The following is a 20515-nucleotide window of genomic DNA, read 5'->3' as shown; positions in this document are numbered from 1 at the left end:
ATTGAACCTTAAGGAATAAATATTTTAGCTGCACTGGATTTTGGACTGTGGGGAGCAGGGGGGCAAGAGGGGGGCACGGGGTCGGGGGAGAGTGACCCCAGGCCACTCATGTAGAATCATAGAAAGGTAAAAGGTAACAGCACGGAAGGAGGTCATTCAGCCGATCGAGTCCGTGCCGGCTCTATGCAAGAGCAATCCAGATAGTCCCTCGCCCTATCCCCGTAGCCCTGCAAATTTTTTCCTTTCAAGTACTTATCCAGTTCCCTTTCGAAAGCCTCCACCACCCGCTCTGGCAGTGCATTCCAGATCCTAACCACTCGCTGCGTAAAAAAACTTTTCCTCATGTCATCTTTGTTTCTTTTGCCAATCACCTTAAATTTATGTTCTCTGGTTCTTGACCCTTCCACCAATGGGAATAGTTTCTTTCTATCTATTCTGTCTAGACCCTTCATGATTTTGAACACCTCTATCAAATCTCCTCTCAACCTTCTCTGTTCCAAGGAGAACAATCCCAGCCTCTCCTGTCTATCCACGTAATTAAAGTCCCTCATCCCTGGAACCATTCTAGTAAATCTCTTCCGCATTCTTACTAAGGCCTTCACATCTTTCCTAAAGTGTGGTGCCCAGAACTGGACACAATACTCCAGCTGTGGCCGAACCAGTGTTTTATAAAGGTTCATCATGACTTCCTTGCTTTTGTACTCTATGCCTCTATTTATAAAGCCCAGGATCCCGTATGCTTTTTTAACCGCTTTCTCAAGCTGCCCTGTCACCTTCAACAATTTGTGTACATATACCTCCAGATCTCTCTATTCCTGTACCCCTTTTAGATTTGTGCCCTTTAGTTAAATTGCCTCTCCTCGTTCTTCCTACCGAAATGTATCACCTCCCTTTTTACCAGCCTGTCTATATCCTCTTGAAGTCTATCACTATCCTCTTCGCTGTTTACTACCCATCCAAGTTTTGTGTCATCTGCAAATTTTGAAATTGTGCCCTGTACACCTAAGTCCAAGTCATTAATATATATCAAGAAAAGCAGTGGTCCTAGTACCGACCCCTGGGGAACACCACTGTATACCTCCCTCCAGTCCGAGAAACACCGTTCACCACTACTCTCTGCTTCCTGTTACTTGGCCAGTTTGTATCCATGCTGCTACTGTCCCTTTTATTCCATGGGCTTCAATCTTGATGACAAGCCTATTATGCTTCACTTTATCAAACGACTTTTGAAAGTCCATATACACCGCATCAACCGCATTGCCCTCCTCTACCCTCTCTGTTACCTCATCAAAGTTAGTTAAACACGATTTGCGTTTAACAAATCCGTGCTGGCTTTCCCTAATCAACCTACACTAGTCCAAGTGACTGCTAATTCTGTCCCGGATTATCATTTCTAAAAGTTTCCCCACCACTGAGGTTAAACTGACTGGCCTGTAGTTGCTGGGTTTATCCTTACACCCTTTTTTGAACAAGAGTGTAACATTTGCAATTCTCCAGTCCTCTGGCACCACCCCCGTATCTAAGGATGTTTGGAAGACTATGGCCAGTAACTCCTCAATTTCCACCCTTACTTTCCTCAGCAACCTAGGATGCCTCCCATCTGGACTGGGTGACTTATCTACTTTAAGTACAGCTAATCTTTCCAGTACCTCCTCTTTATCAATTTTTAGCCCATCCAGTATCTCAACTACCTCTTCCTTTACTGAGACTCTGGCAGCACCTTCTTCCTTGGTAAAGACAGATGTAAAGTACTCATGCCCTCTGCCTCTATCAGCAGATCTCCTTTTTGGTCCCAAATCGGCCCACCGGCCAATTTTGTATATCCAGCGGCCAATTTTGGAGGCTTTGGTTGAGGCCTGCCCTGAGTCTGGGGGTGTGTTTCAGCCTAGAGGCGTAAAAAAAAGAGAAAATAAACTAATAAAGTGGGAGGACAAGTAGATAAAACTGTGTAAAACAAAGCAGATGGACACCAAGGTCTTATAGTTAGGGCCATAGAGTACAAAAGTAAAGAGCGAATGCTAAACCTGTAGAAATCATTGGCGAGGCCACAGTTAGAATGCAGGTTTGGGTGCCCAACTTTAGAAAGGATGTGATGGCCACGGAAAGGGTGTGGGAGAGACTCACTGAGATGATACAGGGGGTAAGAGGCTTTAGTTATGAAGAGAGAAACAGCGACTCTTTTCATTAGAAAAGAGAAGGTTAAGAGGAGATCTGGTAAAGGTGTTCCAAATTATGAGGGGTTATGATAAGGTAAATCAAGAAAAACCGTTTCCACTGTTCAGTGAATGGGTGAGTAGAGGGCATAATAAAGAACCCCCAGCTTCTGTCGCGACACTACAGACTTCCTACAAAAACTCAGCACCCACGGACCAGTTGAACCAGGAACACTTCTCACCACGATGGACGTCTCGGCACTCTACACCAGTATCCCCCACGATGACGGCATCGCTGCGACAGCATCAATACTCAACACCGACAACAGCCAATCTCCAGACGCCATCCTACAACTCATCCGCTTCATCCTGGATCACAATGTCTTCACCTTCGATAACCAGTTCTTTACCCAAACACACGGAACAGCCATGGGGACCAAATTCGCACCCCAATACGCCAACATTTTCATGCACAAGTTCGAGCAGGACTTCTTCACTGCACAGGACCTCCAACCAACGCTATACACCAGATACATCGACGACATTTTCTTCCTATGGACCCACGGCGAAGAATCACTGAAGAGACTACACGATAACATCAACAAGTTCCATCCCACCATCAAACTCACCATGGACTACTCCTCAGAATCGGTTTCTTTCTTGGACACACAAATCTCCATCAAAGACGGGCACCTCAGCACCTCACTCTACCGCAAGCCCACGGACAACCTCACGATGCTCCACTTTTCCAGCTTCCACCCCAACCACGTCAAAGAGGCCATCCCCTATGGACAGGCCCTACGAATACACAGGATCTGCTCAGACGAGGAGGAACGCGATGGACACCTACAGACGCTGAAAGACGCCCTCGTAAGAACGGGATATGACGCTCGACTTGTCAATTGACAGTTCCGACGGGCCACAGCGAAGAATCGCATAGACCTCCTCAGAAGACAAACGCGGGACGCAACCAACAGAGTACCCTTCGTCGTCCAATACTTCCCTGGAGCGGAGAAACTACACCATGTTCTCCGCAGCCTTCAACATGTCATCGATGACGACGAACACCTCGCTAAGGCCATCCCCACACCTCCACTACTCGCCTTTAAATAGCCACCCAACCTCAAACAGACCATCGTTCGCAGCAAGTTACCCAGTTTTCAGGAGAACAGCGTCCACGACACCACACAACCCTGCCACGACAACCTCTGCAAGACATGCCAGATCATCGACACGGATACCACCATCACACGAGAGGACACCACCCACCAGGTACATGGTTCATACTCCTGTGACTCGGCCAACGTTGTCTACCTCATACGTTGCAGGAAAGGATGCCCCGGAGCATGGTACATTGGTGAGACCATGCAGACACTGCGACAGCGGATGAACGGACACCGCGCAACAATGGCCAGACAGGAGGGTTCCCTCCCAGTCGGGGAACACTTTAGCAGTCAAGGACATTCAGCCACCGATCTTCGGGTAAGCGTTCTCCAAGGCGGCCTTCGAGACACACGACAACGCAAAATCGTCGAGCAGAAGTTGATAGCCAAGTTCCGCACCCATGAGGACGGCCTCAACCGGGATCTTGGGTTCATGTCACGCTACACGTAACCCCACCAGCAAAAAGGGGGGAAAAATTATGTTTTTTAATATTCTCTCTCGCTCTCTCTCTCTCTGCCATTTTGGGTTTCTTTCTGCCTGTCTGTGTAATTGACACAATGTATATCCAGTGTACTGGGACGTGCTGTTCTCCGTGACTGGCCTGTTTGAATAACAACGACACCTTTTGATTGGTGTGATGCTGTCCCAGCCTAGTATAAGATATGCGATTTGAGAACCTTTTCACTCATTCATCTGACGAAGGGGATAATCTCCGAAAGCTTGTGATTTTAAAATAAATTTGTTGGACTATAACCTGGTGTTGTAAGATTCCTTACATAATAAAGATCAGCAGTGAAAGAATGAAGGGAGAGGTTTTTATAGAGGGGGTTATTAGGACATGGAAAGCCCGACCAGAAGGAGCGCTGGAAGCAGAATCCATAATACCTTTTAAAAGGGATGCGGATAAATATTTAAAAGAGAAAATTTCAAAAGTGACTGGGGAAAGGGCAGGGGAATGGTAAAAGTGGACAGTTCATTCAGCGAGTCGGCACAGACACAAGGGCCATATGGTCCCCTTAAGTCCAATTCTACGGGGTAGATCTCGATTTTGTGCGATGGTGTAAAATGGACGATAGCGAGTCGGCAGCCCGTTTGACATCTCTCCCGATTGACTTCAATGGAAATAAAAATCGGGAGAGGTGTAAATCAGGCTGCCGACTCACTATCACGTGTTTTACACTGTCGCACAGTCAAAATCTATCCCTGTGATTCTAGGCAGACTCTCCCTCAGTGCAAAACGCCCCCAGGGTCTGTGCGTGGTGCAGATTAACACAAAACGATGTGTGAGGGTTACGCACCTCATTCTGCATCCGCCCCCGTGCGTTGCTCTGACTCACGGTGCTGTGTCGATTCAGCAGGCCAAGCTCACCCTCGAGGTCTCGCAGCTCCTGCAGATAGCCATCTCTCTTAAACTCCACCTGCTCCGTCCTGCGGCAAAGAAAGAGAGAGCAGCTCAGTGCCGTGTTCCGGGCATGGGCGCCACTCTCTGCCATCGTAGCACTGCGCAGCTCCAGAATCATCATCTCTCACCTCCGTCACAACGCAAAACATCGGGCGATACCCTCCAGCGTAGCGCGCTTACAAATCTCACGGTAGGCGTAGTGACACATCACAGCGTGGGCTCAATATCGGACTGCATCACTGGATAGGCCCAGGGCTGCACCCTCTCAGGTGCTGGCCGTGAATCAATGCCTCTGAGTCAGAAGGTCGTGGGTTCAAGTCCCACTCCAGAGATTTGAGCACAAAATCCAGAATGACACTCCCAGTGCAGTACTGAGGGAGTGCTGCACTGTCAGAGGTGCCGTCTTTCAGATGATATGTTAAACCGAGGCCCCGTCTGCCCTCTCAGGTGGACACAAAAGATCCCATGGCACTATCTTGAAGAAGAGCAGGAGAGTTCTCCCCGATGCCCTGGCCAATATTTATCCCTTAACCAACATCACTAATACATATTTTCTGATGTGGAGATGCCGGTGATGGACTGGGGTTGACAATTGTAAACAATTTTACAACACCAAGTTATAGTCCAGCAATTTTATTTTAAATTCACAAGCTTTCGGAGGCTTCTTCCTTCGTCAGGTTTAAAATAAAATTGCTGGACTATAACTTGGTGTTGTAAAATTGTTTACATATTTTCTGGTCATTATCACATTGCTGTTGGTGGGAGCTTGCTGTGTGCAAATTGGCTGCCACATTTCCTACATCATAACAGTGACCGCACTTCAAAAGTACTTCATAGGCTGTAAAGCACTTTGGGATGTCCTGAGGTCGTGATAGGCGCTATATAAATGCAAGTCTGTCTTTCTTCCTCAGCGACAGTAACCAAACTAAAATGTTCAGGGGAGGACAGGGGCAGAAAGATGGCGTTACATGTTAAATTATTCAGCTGCACATGGAAATGTGACGAGAATAATATGTTTGTGATTGGTAATTTGCAGAGACAGTAGAATTATACCATGAGATTTGGGGAGAGATGAGGGCCCTTGATGTAGAGGCTTAAGATATGGAGTTGTTACGCTGTACGAGAAAACTTCCTTCTGCGTTGTTGTCCAGGACCCAGCTTCTCTTTTAGAATCAGAGTACATGGAGAACTATAACAGGGCTCCTGGGTCCATCTTGGGATGGAGCAGAGCTCCTGAGTTTCTTTCTCATCAGCCGTGACTCAGTTGGTAGCACACTCACCTTCAAGTCCAAAGGTTGTGGGTTCAAGTCCACTCCAGAGACCTGAGCACATAATCTAGGCTGACACTCCCAGTGCAGTGCTGAGGGAGCACTGCACTGTCGGAGGTGCCATCTTTCAGATGAGATGTCTGCCCTCTCAGTAAAAGATCCTGTGCCACTATTTCGAAGAAGAGCAGGAGATTTCTCCTGGTGTCCTGGACAAAATTTGTCCCTCAACCACGATCAATGAAACAGATTATCTGGTCATTTATCTCATTGCTGTTTGTGGGACCTTGCTGTGCACAAATTGGCTGCCGCGTTTCCTACATTACAACAGTGACTACACTTCGAAAGTACTTCATCCACTGTTTCTGTTCAGTGGGTTAATTAGAAAGATGACGTGGGATATAACTTACTGGAATATTTGTATCCCATTTCATGAAGCTGATGTTCTACTCGTTGGGCTGGCTGGCAGCTTGTGTTCTTATTACTGAATGTTTCTTATTGTAGTTTGTGGTAACATTTTGTTCACAAGACTTACATTTATATTCCCATGATTGAAATGCCTTCAAGTGCTTCACACAACCCATGACGTTTAGGAGTTCAGTGACTATTGTTAGGTAGGTACTCCAGGCCCGTGGCTGTAATTGGCCGTGCGGAGGTTACAGATGGCAGACTGTCCTGAGGGTTGCCCTTCCCTCTGTTGTGCGGAGGAGTGGTGCTACACTACAGGGAGGGAAAGGCAACCCTCAGGACAGTCACCCCTCTCTCTTTGGCCACACTGATGCCCCTCTGTGGGGAGGGTTACAGAGTGCTGTTGATGGAGCCCCATGTGCAGGTTCCTGTCTCCTGTTCCCTCACTCCCTGTGAGGCAGTTCCTCCCTGCAGCAGTAGGGTAGCGATTGCGGGCTTGGGATGCAGGGGATGATGGTAATGAGCTGGCTACCCCCACACCCCATCCCCCGCCCCCCGCACCATCTTTCACTGGGGCGAGCAGACTGACAGCAGCCGCCCTGCTTGTGCTGCTCTGGTTCAGCAGTGAGGTCCCACAGCTGGCTCTTCCATCATCCTGTCCAGCAGACCCTGCAATGAAGTCTTTGTGTCAAACGAATGGTGCGGAGAATGCATAGTGAGCAGAAAGTGTGGGTGGTGGGAGAGGGGAGGGATTGGCTGCCAATTTACTCCGACAATGTGTCTACACCTGAGGTGAGTGCAGTCTGTGCCACTGTTGGTGTCTCCTGCACTTGGATGGTTTATAGTGGGGGTCAGATTCTGAAACCTTTGGCGGAATAAACACACTGTTAAATCACACTTATACCACAAGGACCCTCATTCCCGAGCCATGGCTGAAACCACCCCCCCTCCCCCATTGAGAAGATGGCCAATCGGGCCCCATGGTCTCTCTCTCTAAGCTTTTGGGAGATTTCCTGCAACATTGGACCACCTGGCCTGGTCAGCCTCGCTCCGTGTCTCTCGCAGACGGGTCTCCAGAGCCCTTGCATCCCGCTGCCCTTTCTCCACTGTCTCCTTCAGGGACTCAGCGTCTTGCACAGCGTGCTGGGAAGAGAAGGAAGTGGCCACCGTTAATTCCACAAGGCCAAAGATTGAGCTCCCTGTTTCTCTGCAGCGCGAACCGTCTCACCATTCATGCCGACAACTCAGCGTTTCTCCACCCTGTCACCGCTCGCTGACCAAAATCAGCGCTTTTGTTAAAGTCGTCCTAAAGAAGGACAGTGTGTGGGTGATTCGGTGTCATTCCGCACACGGGCTGACAATCGGTGTGCGTGTATAGAGTTTTGCTGCACATGCAAATCAGAGAGGCTGATTGAGGACTGGGGTTGCCAACCCTCCAGGATTGTCCTGGAGTCTCTAGGAATTAAAGATTAATCTCTGGACACTGCTGCGAGAAAAATCATTGGGGCATTAAATAAATTGTGTGCTTCATTCATTTTCTTCGAACCCTTTCGATTATTAGTTATAAAAATTCTAGAGATGGGAGGAAAAAGGCAGACTGACAGGGTGGGACGGTTGGAGATGGGAAGTTATGTGATGAACCCTCCAGGAATACGTCCAACCAGAGTTGGCGACCCTAATGGCAGCTGCGCCTGGAACTTCTGCTGGGGCCCGAACAAGCTCCTGGTGTAAGTTTGGAGGAAGGTCGGCAGAATCCCTGGAGAAACGGCGTCAATCACCATTTCTGCCGCTTCACTGGGTCATTTCCGCTGATCTGCCGCCAAAGTTACGGTGGGAGATCGGAGAATTCCGGCAGAAGGTCTTCCCCCGACCTTCCGAAAATAATTATCAATAAAATTATGGACCATCCCTTCCTTTTTAGGCTAAAGAAAATTGCAATGCTTATGTACACTGTCGATCCCTAAATACTGGGAATTGCATTACATAAAGTGTCAAAAATCGACCTTTTCTTGTAAGAAGCATCGGCAGAATCCCTCACAAAAGAAATTTTGTGCCTTCAACACTTGTATTCCTCTGCAGACTTTCATGAACTTATTTCCCCTCCAATCTGAGTGTAGGAATGCTGGATCTACCTACAACTGCACTTTCAGTGTAAGTACTTCCTTTCACATGTCAAAGGCTCGTACTCAAGGCAGTTTTATGAGTGGTCGGCTTTTTCGAACTGTTGGTCAGCTTTTGCTAGTTTCCTAGGTTGGCGTGTATGATGGGGGCCAGTGTGGGAAGAAAAAATGGGACAGGTTACTGGCCATACAGGTGCCCTTACACACAAACACACGCAATTGTCAGCTTGCTACGGACGGAACACTAAATAACTAATGGAGAGAAAGTGTCACTTGCCAACTCACTTCTTTCTGTTGCAGAACTTCAGGCAGGGTCTGGTCGGCCTCTCGGAGCTGAGACTTCCTCTGGATCAATTGCTCCTCCTCCACACTGAGGTCCTGAGTTGAAGACGAAGGTTATGAGCCCACTGACAGCTGGAGTTGGTAAAGGTCCCGGCCAGTGTGGTACTAAACCTTCCAGACCAAGGAGATCCTAGGGTAGCCAGAGTCAGCTGGGGTGGTCACAGGGCCCACTACGGCTGGCCTCAGCACCCCAGGTTAGGGAGGTGAAAAGTCAGCCAGGGCGCCCACTCCTGATAGTCAACCCCTGCTGTAACATGCACTTGTGCAAACATTGGGTGTGTACAGAGTCATAGAATCATAGAATCATAGAATCATAGAAGTTACAACATGGAAACAGGCCCTTCGGCCCAACATGTCCATGTCGCCCAGTTTATACCACTAAGCTAGTCCCAATTGCCTGCACTTGGCCCATATCCCTCGATACCCATCTTCCCCATGTAACTGTCCAAATGCTTTTTAAAAGACAAAATTGTACCCGCCTCTACTACTGCCTCTGGCAGCTCGTTCCAGACACTCACCACCCTTTGAGTGAAAAAATTGCCCCTCTGGATCCTTTTGTATCTCTCCCCTCTCACCTTAAATCTGTGCCCCCTCGTTATAGACTCCCCTACCTTTGGGAAAAGATTTTGACTATCGACCTTATCTATGCCCCTCATTATTTTATAGACTTCTATAAGATCACCCCTTAACCTCCTACTCTCCAGGGAATAAAGTCCCAGTCTGTCTAACCTCTCCCTGTAAGTCAAACCATCAAGTCCCGGTAGCATCCTAGTAAATCTTTTCTGCACTCTTTCTAGTTTAATAATATCCTTTCTATAATAGGGTGACCAGAACTGTACACAGTATTCCAAGTGTGGCCTCACCAATGCCCTGTACAACTTCAACAAGACATCCCAACTCCTGCATTCAATGTTCTGACCAATGAAACCAAGCATGCTGAATGCCTTCTTCACCACCCTATCCACCTGTGACTCCACTTTCAAGGAGCTATGAATCTGTACTCCTAGATCTCTTTGTTCGATAACACTCCCCAACGCCCTACCATTAACGGAGTAGGTCCTGGCCCGATTCGATCTACCAAAATGCATCACCTCACATTTATCTAAATTAAACTCCATCTGCCATTCATCGGCCCACTGGCCCAATTTATCAAGATCCCGTTGCAATCCTAGATAACCTTCTTCACTGTCCACAATGCCACCAATCTTGGTGTCATCTGCAAACTTACTAACCATGCCTCCTAAATTCTCATCCAAATCATTAATATAAATAACAAATAACAGCGGACCCAGCACCGATCCCTGAGGCACACCGCTGGACACAGGCATCCAGTTTGAAAAACAACCCTCGACAACCACCCTCTGTCTTCTGTCGTCAAGCCAATTTTGTATCCAATTGGCTACCTCACCTTGGATCCCATGAGATTTAACCTTATGTAACAACCTACCATGCGGTACCTTGTCAAATGCTTTGCTGAAGTCCATGTAGACCACGTCTACTGCACAGCCCTCATCTATCTTCTTGGTTACCCCTTCAAAAAACTCAATCAAATTCGTGAGACATGATTTTCCTCTCACAAAACCATGCTGACTGTTCCTAATTAGTCCCTGCCTCTCCAAATGCCTGTAGATCCTGTCCCTCAGAATACCCTCTAACAACTTACCCACTACAGATGTCAGGCTCACTGGTCTGTAGTTCCCAGGCTTTTCCCTGCCGCCCAGGGTGTCATGGCTCCATAATTGAATATCTTGCCAACATTCACTTTCTGGGGGGGGGGGGGGGGGGGGGGGGAGAAGGGGAGGACGTTTCCTCCCTGGGTCGGCCAGCTGCCTCTACGTTTCCAGAGTCTTTGGCGTTGGCGGGGGAGGGGTGGTGGTGTCACAGATACGCCCCCACACTACTGAAGGCTCGCGCGCTCCTTTCCCTGACCTCACAAACCTCAGTCGGGGGTCAACGGTGGAGTTCTGCTGTGGGCACGATCCCAACACAACTGCCAGGATTGCAGCCCCGTGGAGTTTTGGGGCCCATTTAACCAAACTTGGGCCATTAATCAACCACAGCGAATAAGCGTATAAACCCTGGCTCAGTTGGTAACACTCTCACCTCTGAGTCAGAAGGTTATGGGTCCAAGTTCCAGAAACTTGTGCACACAACACAGGCTGACGCTTCGGTGCAGTACTGAGGGAGTGCTGCACGGTCAGAGGTGCCATCTTTCGGATGAGACGTTAAACCAAGGCCCTGTCTGCCCTCTCAGGTGAACGTTAAAGATCCCAATGCACTATTTCGAAGGCGAGCAGGGGCGTTCTCCCTGGTGTCCTGGACAATATTTATCCCTCAATCAAATTCATTGGAAAACAGAGTATCTGGTTATTTATCTCATTGCTGTCGGTGGGACCTTGCTGTGTGCAAATTGGCTGCTGCACATCCTGCAGTAACTACACCTCAAAAATAAAGTACTTAATTGGTTGTGAAGAGTTTTGGAACACATTGAGGTTGTGAAAGGCTGAATGGCCTACTCCTGTTCCTATGTAATAGGCTCGAGAGGCTGAATGGCCTTCTCCTGTTCCTATGTAATAGGCACGAGGGGCCGAATGGCCTACTCCTGTTTCTATGTAACAGGCTCGAGGGGCTGAATGGCCTACTCCTGTTCCGATGTAACAGGCTCGAGGGGCTGAATGGCCTACTCCTGTTCCTATGTTCCTAAATGCAAGTTCGTTCTTTCTTTTCTTTTTAATGGGTTTGGAGCAGACCCACCCGACCACGGATATGGATTCCATGGGAGCCACAAGGCTCCGGCCAGACACACACCTGTGGACTCCCAGATTCCATTGTGAAGAAGGTGCAGTATTACATCCGACCAGAAAAACAAGACAAAATGGTAGCCAGTGGCAATCTGGCTGTAAAGAACTGTTCCATTTAAGATGGTGCCTAACTGGAAGGATCTGCTGAAGTCCCTCGCACATTTCCAGGAACATCACTTACTCGCTGCAGGTTTACGATGGATTGCTCTAACAGCGCCTCGTCAGTGCGGGTGGCATCAAACAGCTGGCACCCCCTTGGTCTCGGAGTTGGTGGGCACTGCAGTCAAACCGGTAAATCAGTCACGAACCGTGAGCAGTTCAGCACAAAGTACACCGTATACCATTCTAATTTATGGCTCGTGTGGGATCTCGAGCCCACTCTCACCAAACAGTAGGATGCAAATTGGTGTCAACGGCTTCCTAGTTGGGGAATGAGCCACCAGAGGGGAAGGCATTGGGCAGGTGCAGCGAGAGAAACAAATATTGACCCAGGAATCAATCCCATGTGTTCTACCCAGCAGCCAATTCAGTAGAGGCACTGGCAGAGGCCTGAGTGCAGACAAGCCACCCTCTCACCCGGCTCACCGCTCTGTCCAGTCCTCCAATTTATTTTAGTTTTTTTTTTGTTGAGGCTCTTCCCGCTCCAGGCTGGGTTCATCTTTCCTCCTTTCTTGGCTCTCCCTGTGTAATTCAGGGAGGAGGGGGGGGGGGGGGAGGGGGAGGGAGAGGGGGGCGCCAACCTATTCCTAGTCATCTGTTAATGTCCCCCCCCCGCGCTCCCCTCACTGTCCACCCCCCCGCGCTCCCCTCGCCGTCCACCCCCCCCGCGCTCCCCTCGCCGTCCACCCCCCCCCGCGCTCCCCTCGCCGTCCACCCCCCCCCGCGCTCCCCTCACCGTCCACCCCCCCCGCGCTCCCCTCACCGTCCACCCCCCCCCCGCGCTCCCCTCACCGTCCACCCCCCCCGCGCTCCCCTCGCCGTCCACCCCCCCCGCGCTCCCCTCGCCGTCCACCCCCCCCCGCGCTCCCCTCGCCGTCCACCCCCCCCCGCGCTCCCCTCACCGTCCACCCCCCCCCGCGCTCCCCTCACCGTCCACCCCCCCCCGCGCTCCCCTCACCGTCCACCCCCCCCCGCGCTCCCCTCACCGTCGCCCCTCCCCCGCGCTCCCCTCACCGTCCCCCCCCCCGCGCTCCCCTCACCGTCCACCCCCCCGCGCTCCCCTCACCGTCGCCCCCCCCCCGCGCTCCCCTCACCGTCGCCCCCCCCCCCCGCGCTCCCCTCACCGTCGCCCCCCCCACCGTCGCCCCCCCCCGCGCTCCCCTCACCGTCGCCCCCCTCACCGTCCACCCCCGCGCTCCCCTCACCGTCGCCCCTGCACTTTGTTGAATGCCAGTCCTAGGTTCCTTTCCAAACCCGGGTTCCTACCAATGTCACTCCCATGCCTCTGCCAACAACACTCCCTCACCTCTCTCATGCTCCTCTCAGGTTCCTTTCAATGCCACTCCCTGACTTTAATCAATGTCACTCTGAAACTGTCTTCTAGAAGGTCAGTGAGAGGATTGAGCCTGTCTCTATGATTTTTCCTGGTCTGCACAGCGACATTCTTATGATCAGTAACTTAGGATGTGGAGGATTGTGGGGAGGAAGCTGCATCTTACTGCGTGGCACAGTGTGAGGGAGTGCCAGCCTGCTGTGCCGCTCTGCTCTATTCACCTTTATAATATTCAGTGGCGACCCTGTGTGCCAGAATAAAGGAGTGTTTGAAGGAGGAGTGTACAGCACCCTGTGAGAGCTGGACATCTCGGGGCCTCTGTTCCGGTCCCAGGGGCAATCCGCCCATTCTTTCCACTTCGTGGGGCTGCTGCTCCTAAACTCAGTGCCCAGCTGCCCGAAGAGCTCCTCGAAATCTTCTCCAACCGTGATCGTCTTCTCGGAGCTCGTGTACCTGGAACAACCGGAACATTCTATCTCAGCCGCAGAGTCACAAATCCTGCTAATCCCACTCACTCGTTTAACAGCTACAAGCAAACTCTGCCAACACAACCTGATCCAGGGCAGCAGCAGCAGAGAGGTCAACGGGCACGTGCCATATCCTCAGGGGTAGCGTCGATGTTGACTCTGTTTTATGGGATGTGTTCGATTGGATCTGCCACCTGGATAATAAGGCAGCTGTTGCATTTTACGCTGTAAATGGAGAATCTGGAATCCTCCATTTGGCCCAACATATTGGTTCTGCAACACATTCTCAGCAAGAGGCATGCATTTACTTCATGAAGTGCCCAGGCAAAATTAGCTGCCTCTAAACTGCACTATCTAGCAATCCCCAGTAGATTCTACTGCTTTTTTAGAAATTTGTTCTCGGGATGTGGTTGACACTGGTAAGGCAGCATTCATTGCCCATCCCTAGCTGCCCTGAGAGCAATGAGTCAACCAACTAGTGCGGGACTGCAGTCAGATATAGACCCAAATCAGGTAGGGGTAACAGGTTCCCTTCCCTGAAGGGCATTTGTGCATTAGTTGGGTTTTTGTGACAATCCGGCAGCGTTCATGGCTTGACAGGGTGGATGCCGAGAGGCTGTTTCCCCTGGCTAGAGAGTCTAGAACTAGGGGTCATAGTCTCAGTTAAGGGGTCGGCCATTTAGGACCAAGATGAGGAAAAATGTCTTCACTCAGAGGGTTGTGAATCTTTGGAATTCTCTACCCCAGAGGGCTGTGGATGGTCAGTCGTTGAGTATTTTTAAGACTGAGATCGATAGATGTTTGGACAATAAGGGAATCAAGGGATATGGGGATAGGGTGGGGAAGTGGAGTTGAGGTTGAAGATCAGCCATGATCTTATTGAATGGCGGAGCAGGCTCGAGGGGCTGTATGACCTACTCCTGCTCCTATTTCTTATGTTCTTATGATAGGACGTTCCAACAACAGTGACAACACTCCTAAAAGACATGAACAGCTAGAATAGATGAAATGTACTATATAAATGATGATTTCCCTCCTTTTGCGTGAGGCCGACACAGTACTAAAGAGAAAGTGTTCTGTCTTAAGCACTGACACCCTCACGTAGAGGGATGGAGGTCTATTGGAATGGAGTAACTGTATGTGCACCGTATTGTTCTGACCTGACTGTCTCCTTCCTGGGGCTGCAGCATTTCTTCACAGGGCGACTCCCACTCACACCCGCAACAATCTGACCTCGCCCACCTGCAAAGTAAGAAGACAACAGTGACGCTCTCTCAAAAACCACCTCATGGTAACTGCCTCATACACAATGGAAAGGCCGTAACTCAGGATAGCTACTGCCTCATGTTAACTGGAAATGGAGAGTTACGATCACCTTATACTGAAGAGGAGTGAATAACAAAGGGCAGTGAAAATATTTTCTACTTTAACATTACTGAGATGTGAGGAAAGGCAAGGGGAACAAAGTGGCCCCAAAATTCCACGGGGTTCTCTCGGTCTCCCACCACAGAAAATCAGTGGAAGCCCCAGAGAAAGGGAGGGAATCTCCGTTTTTAGCCAATGACCCCATTTCTCCACGTGTTTTGCCAGTCTCACGCATGGAATTTCTCACAGAGGGGCAAGAAAAAATAAAGCAGTTTATTCAGGGTAAGGGCAACTGTACAGAGCTCTTGGTTCTTTAGCACGGTATCTGTGTGTAACTGTTTGGACCTCCAGTTCAGCAGGGTAAGGATTGCTCTGTGTAACCATATGGACCTCCAGTTCAGCAGGGTAAGGATTGCTCTGTGTAACCATATGGAGCTCTAGTTCAGCAGGGTAAGGATTACTCTGTGTAACCATATCGAGCTCCAGTTCAGCAGGGTAAGGATTACTCTGTGTAACCATATGGAGCTCCAGTTCAGCAGGGTAAGGATTACTCTGTGTAACCATATGGAGCTCCAGTTCAGCAGGGTAAGGATTACTCTGTGTAACCATATGGAGCTCTGGTTCAGCAGGATAAGGATTATTCTGTGTAACTGTATGGAGTTGATGGGACTTCCCGTTTATCCTTATCCAGAAGGACCTCACTCCACTGGCTGCGTAAGACTGATTACTGAAGATGCACTTGTCAGTGTCTTGAGTGGGTCTGTTTTTAAATCAAATATAAACTTGTTGGACAGATCCTGAGTGAACCTACCCTCATTTGAATCATTGTGGTTTGTGCTAATGATAATTCCACATTCAGACAGGTGTAGTTTACCATTTCTAGACGGTGGTCTGAAGCTCAGAAGCAATCCAGCCTTTGTACTGCAGAGAGCTGTCACACCACGGTGAACGGTAGAGGGCGCTGCAGAGCACTGTCATACCACAGTGAACCACAGAGAGCGCTGCAGAGCACTGTCATACCACAGTGAACCACAGAGGGCGCTGCAGAGCACTGTCATACCACAGTGAACCACAGAGGGCGCTGCAGAGCACTGTCATACCACAGTGAACCACAGAGGGCGCTGCAGAGCACTGTCATACCACGGTGAACCACAGAGGGCGCTGCAGAGCGCTGTCATACCACAGTGATGATGTGGAGATGCCGGTTATGGACTGGGGTTGACAATTGTAAACAATTTTACACCAAGTTATAGTCCAACAAATTTATTTTAAATTCCACAAGCTTTCGGAGGCTTCCTCACCATTCACCTGAGGAAGGAGGAAGCCTCCGAAAGCTTGTGGAATTTAAAATAAATTTGTTGGACTATAACTTGGTGTTGTAAAATTGTTTACAAATACCACGGTGAACGGTAGAGGGCGCTGCAGAGCGCTGTCATACCGCAGTGAACGGTAGAGGGCGCTGCAGAGCGCTGTCATACCACGGTGAACGGTAGAGGGCGCTGCAGAGCGCTGTCATACCGCAGTGAACGGTAGAGGGCGCTCTGATGCCTGTCCATTCTTAATGGGAGAGATGGACTGGACAAATTCCGCTTCAGCCTTTGGTTCTATTTCTGAGTCTGATCCTATTTCAACTCAACTGACTGTGTTGAAACTCTGGCTTTTGGCTGCTCTGACCTATTTGCATAAGTGCTAACATGTATCAATAGATCTGCTTCTTTTATTCCTGGTCTGTACAGAATTAACAAATCTCAGCTGGGACAGATGGAAGGGAGCTACAATTGGCCTGTGCCAGGGAGTGGGAAAAAAAATCAAGCTGAATGCTATCTAATGATGCCTGCTCAAAGTGCAGGAGTCGGGTGAGGTGAGGACAGGATTGGGCACACCTGTAATATCCAGCATGGTTGAATAGCCTACCGACACTCACTGTTTAGACACACACATGAAGAATGGTCACTTGGTGAGGTATTGGAGGTCAGCTATTGCCCGTGGAACCTGCTCCCAGCACCGGCAGGACAGGAGGGTAAACTTTTCTTCAAATCGGAATTTTTTTCCCCCCAAGATTAGGAGTACACGTGGAATCTGGGTAAGACTACGGCTACCTTTGAACATCGTGTCTGCAGTGCAGTAGGTTTATCAATGAATTGCAACAGAGAAAGAGGAGGTGACGCCATGAGGGATTTAATCTAATGGATGAGAATTATAAATTCATCGACAGGATGCTAGAACACAAAGTCCAACAGCATGTCCTTCTTGTGAACAAAATGCCAGAAAACCTTCCTTCTATCTACAGTGTGCCCGATCGCAAAGCACTAGGACACTGTCCTTCTGCATACAGAGTGGTTCAACACAAAGTGCGAGAACACATCCCTCCTAATAACAGAGTTCTAAAACTATCTAGAACACAAAGTGCTAGAACCCCTTCCTCATCATCACATGAAAGGTTAAAATCCTGGGGGAGGGGGAATAACAGCAGTAGAATGTTGCAATAAAATGTTATTTGCTGTCAGAGCTTGGCTCAGTGCTGTGCTGAGCTCCAGCTTTTGCCGCTGCAGAATCAGCATGGTGACTGGGGGAAGTATTTTAATTTCCCCCTACACACAACTCAACAACTGGAAGAGTTCAAATGAGCTCCTTCTACAGGGGGGATTAAGTTTAGACCTTCGGAAATGCTAAACTGAAATTGTTACCAGGAGTTGCTGGTTTCTCGGGAGAACCCACTCTGCACCACCACTCTAACCAGCTCCTCGGCTGCTTCACTACCCATTTGGAAGGTGGAAGTCCTTCAAACAAAAGCAACAGTCAAGAGTTTTATTTCTATGATGTTAGCTAATCACTGTGATCTGTGGGCTAGGAGGTGCCGCCTCATCAGGGACATCACCGGTCCCAGTGTATTGCCCGAGACGTTCGTACCATTCCTGCTCTTCAGGATCTTCTGAAAATGAGTTTGGACTTTTTCCGTCCTCACCGAGTCCAGGTCACTGTCAACGGTGATGTCATCGAAACTCGTCATGGGAACTCCTGAAAAGAACAAATAATCAGTGACAGGTTGTGCCTCTCCTCAACCGACTATTGGGCTCAAGGTGGCAATGTTGTCTTGTACCGTAATCTTCTCAACAGTTGCGTCCTGGTCACCTGGATACAGCTCAGCACCTGCATTTATCCCATCAGGAATCCTGGCCGACCTCCCACCTTCCACCGTCCGTAAACCCGATCTCATCCAAAACTCTGCTGCCCGTATCCTAACTCGCACCAAGTCCCATTCACCCACCACCCCTGTGCTCGCTGACCTAAATTGGATCCTGGTCCGGCAATGTCTCGATTTTAAAACTCCGAGCCTTGTTTTAAAATCCCTCCCTATCTCTGTAACCTCCTCCAGCCCTACAACCCTCCGAGATCTCTGCACTCCTCCAATTCTGGCCTCGAGCTTCCCTGATTTCCATCGCTCCACCAATGGCGGCCGTGCCTTCAGCTGCCTAGGCCCGAAGCTCTGGAATTCCCTCCCTAAACCTCTCTGCCTCTCACTCATCCTTTAAGATGCTCCTTAAAACCTACCTCTTTAACCAAGCTTTTGGTCACCTGTCCTAATATCTCCTTATGTGTCTTGATGTCAAATGTTGTTTGATAATCGCACTTGAAAAGCATCCTTGGGATGTTTAACCACATCAAAGGCGCTATATAAATGCAAGATGTTGCTGGGATATCATCAGTGCACTTCAGGAAAAATAAATGAAAACTTTATATAAAAACATATTGCAGTTGTGAAGGTGAACAGTTCCCGGGGTGAGGATGGTGAACGGAACAGGAAGTGATCAGACTGACTGGGCGACAATGTTCCAGTTGGTGTGAGTCGGACACTCCAGACAGATCTCCCAAATATAAATCTCTTCTTCAGTCTCTGCCTTATACTGGGATCAGAACATCTGGTGCAGGTCTTCCTCTTCCTGCCCCTGAAGGTATTAGCTCACCAGGACACAGCAAGTACAGAAAACTCGGGCAGGGAGGACAGCACGGCAGTAATAGAGCTTGGCTGATTTAAATAAATGGGCAGGAAATGGGGCAGGCTCCATTAGGGGTGTGTGCTCCTCCACACCTGATTTTCCTGTATTTCCTGGGCCCAGGCGCAGAAGCAGGAAAATCTGGCCCAGATGTGTTCTCACCGCTGGGTCTGAATCCTGCTTAGACAGAGTGGATGAAGGCGCCCCCCCCCATCCCCTCTCCCCACCTCCCCTCCTCCCCTCCCCCCTCCCGCCTCTGGTTGGCTATTTAGCGAGAGGTGGTCCAAGGAGCCACAGAGCAGGAGCGTGTGGGGACTTCTCTTGTAGGGCCCTCTCCCTCCTCCCCAAAGCAAGTTCCAGATCTTCACCAGGTCACCTGTGAGACAGGCTAAGCAGAGCTGGGGGAACAGAATTTAAAGTTCGCTCTTACCAGCAACATGTTTGAGCACCAAAGATCGGACGCTGCCTGTCCCCTCTATGTTGAGGCTGGACTGCAAGCCAAATTTTCCACACACATCTCCGTTCAACTTGGGCACTGCCAGATAGAAAGAGAGACAGAACTGCCAGAGTGATGATCAGCACCAACAGGGTGATCGAGGGCAACATCACTCATCATCAAGGACCATTGCCAATGTACTTACCATTCAAAGTCAACAGGATCATTCATCTCTGACACTACCACTTAGAGCAACAGTATCCCAGTCACTCTGCACAGTGAGGATTGCTTGTGATTTACTTTTTGAAGCAAGAGGAGATTTTGGTCACCTGTCCTAATATCTCCTTATGTGACTTGGTGTCAAATGTTCTTTGATAACGGTCCTGTGAAGCGCCTTGGGATGTTTTATCACATGAAAGGTGCTATATAAATAAATATCATCAGTGCGTGGGTCTGCAGTGAATGGTTTCTTTCTTTTATCTTTGCCCCATTATTTATCTTCTTCCCCTATTTTTGTTGAGCCGTTACGCCCCTGGGCTCAAGAGGACGGGAAGGTGACCGACTCTAGACCTCTGCCAATGCTGTCCACTGCGGGGGGGGGGGTTTAAGAGAATAGCCTGCCCATGTTGGGAAGCAAAACCAAGATGGAGTATCTGCACCATTGATGGAGCACTGGGATGCTGTTTCGTTCGTTATGTCTTCTGATTAGCTGGGCAGTAACACCGGTAACCTGCTGTCATGTCTCAATTCAACCAATAGGGATAGTTGATCCCTGACACCGATTAACCCATCAATATCTTACAACAGTGACAACACTTCAAAAATACTTCATTGGCCGTAAAGCACTTTGGGATGTCCTGAGGTCGTGACAGGCACGGGACAAATACGAGTCTTTACTTCTTTCTAGTGGATAATGGATGGAATCACAGAGAATCTTTGTCCTGCAACACTCAATTCTGCTGCTGTGTGAGCACTCCCAAATTGGAAGGAAGGACTACCTAGAGAGGATGCTGATCTCCACAGGGGCAGAGACCCAAACCACTCCACGGGCACCTGGTTACAGTAGTACAGGGGCAGTGGCCTCACACATGGCACAAAACGGATG

The 20515-nt window shown here is 49.4% G+C and overlaps 1 protein-coding gene across 1 annotated transcript in view; it reads right to left on the bottom strand.

The window, feature by feature from the left end:
• The window catches only part of si:ch211-102c2.8 (uncharacterized), a 107285-nt gene that overhangs the window by 51192 nt on the left and 35578 nt on the right, over positions 1-20515 (bottom strand). The window contains exons 6-12 of the mRNA XM_068005606.1: positions 19405-19509; positions 17890-17997; positions 14775-14856; positions 13369-13600; positions 8798-8890; positions 7423-7535; positions 4616-4745 (exon numbers count right to left, since the gene is read on the bottom strand). Of these exons, the coding sequence (XP_067861707.1) occupies positions 4616-4745; positions 7423-7535; positions 8798-8890; positions 13369-13600; positions 14775-14856; positions 17890-17997; positions 19405-19509 (863 nt within the window). The remainder of the gene's footprint in view (positions 1-4615; positions 4746-7422; positions 7536-8797; positions 8891-13368; positions 13601-14774; positions 14857-17889; positions 17998-19404; positions 19510-20515) is intronic.

This window comes from Heptranchias perlo, chromosome 25 (assembly GCF_035084215.1).
Source record: "Heptranchias perlo isolate sHepPer1 chromosome 25, sHepPer1.hap1, whole genome shotgun sequence".
Classification (NCBI taxonomy): domain Eukaryota; kingdom Metazoa; phylum Chordata; class Chondrichthyes; order Hexanchiformes; family Hexanchidae; genus Heptranchias; species Heptranchias perlo.
This window is presented reverse-complemented; position numbering and strand designations above follow the sequence as displayed.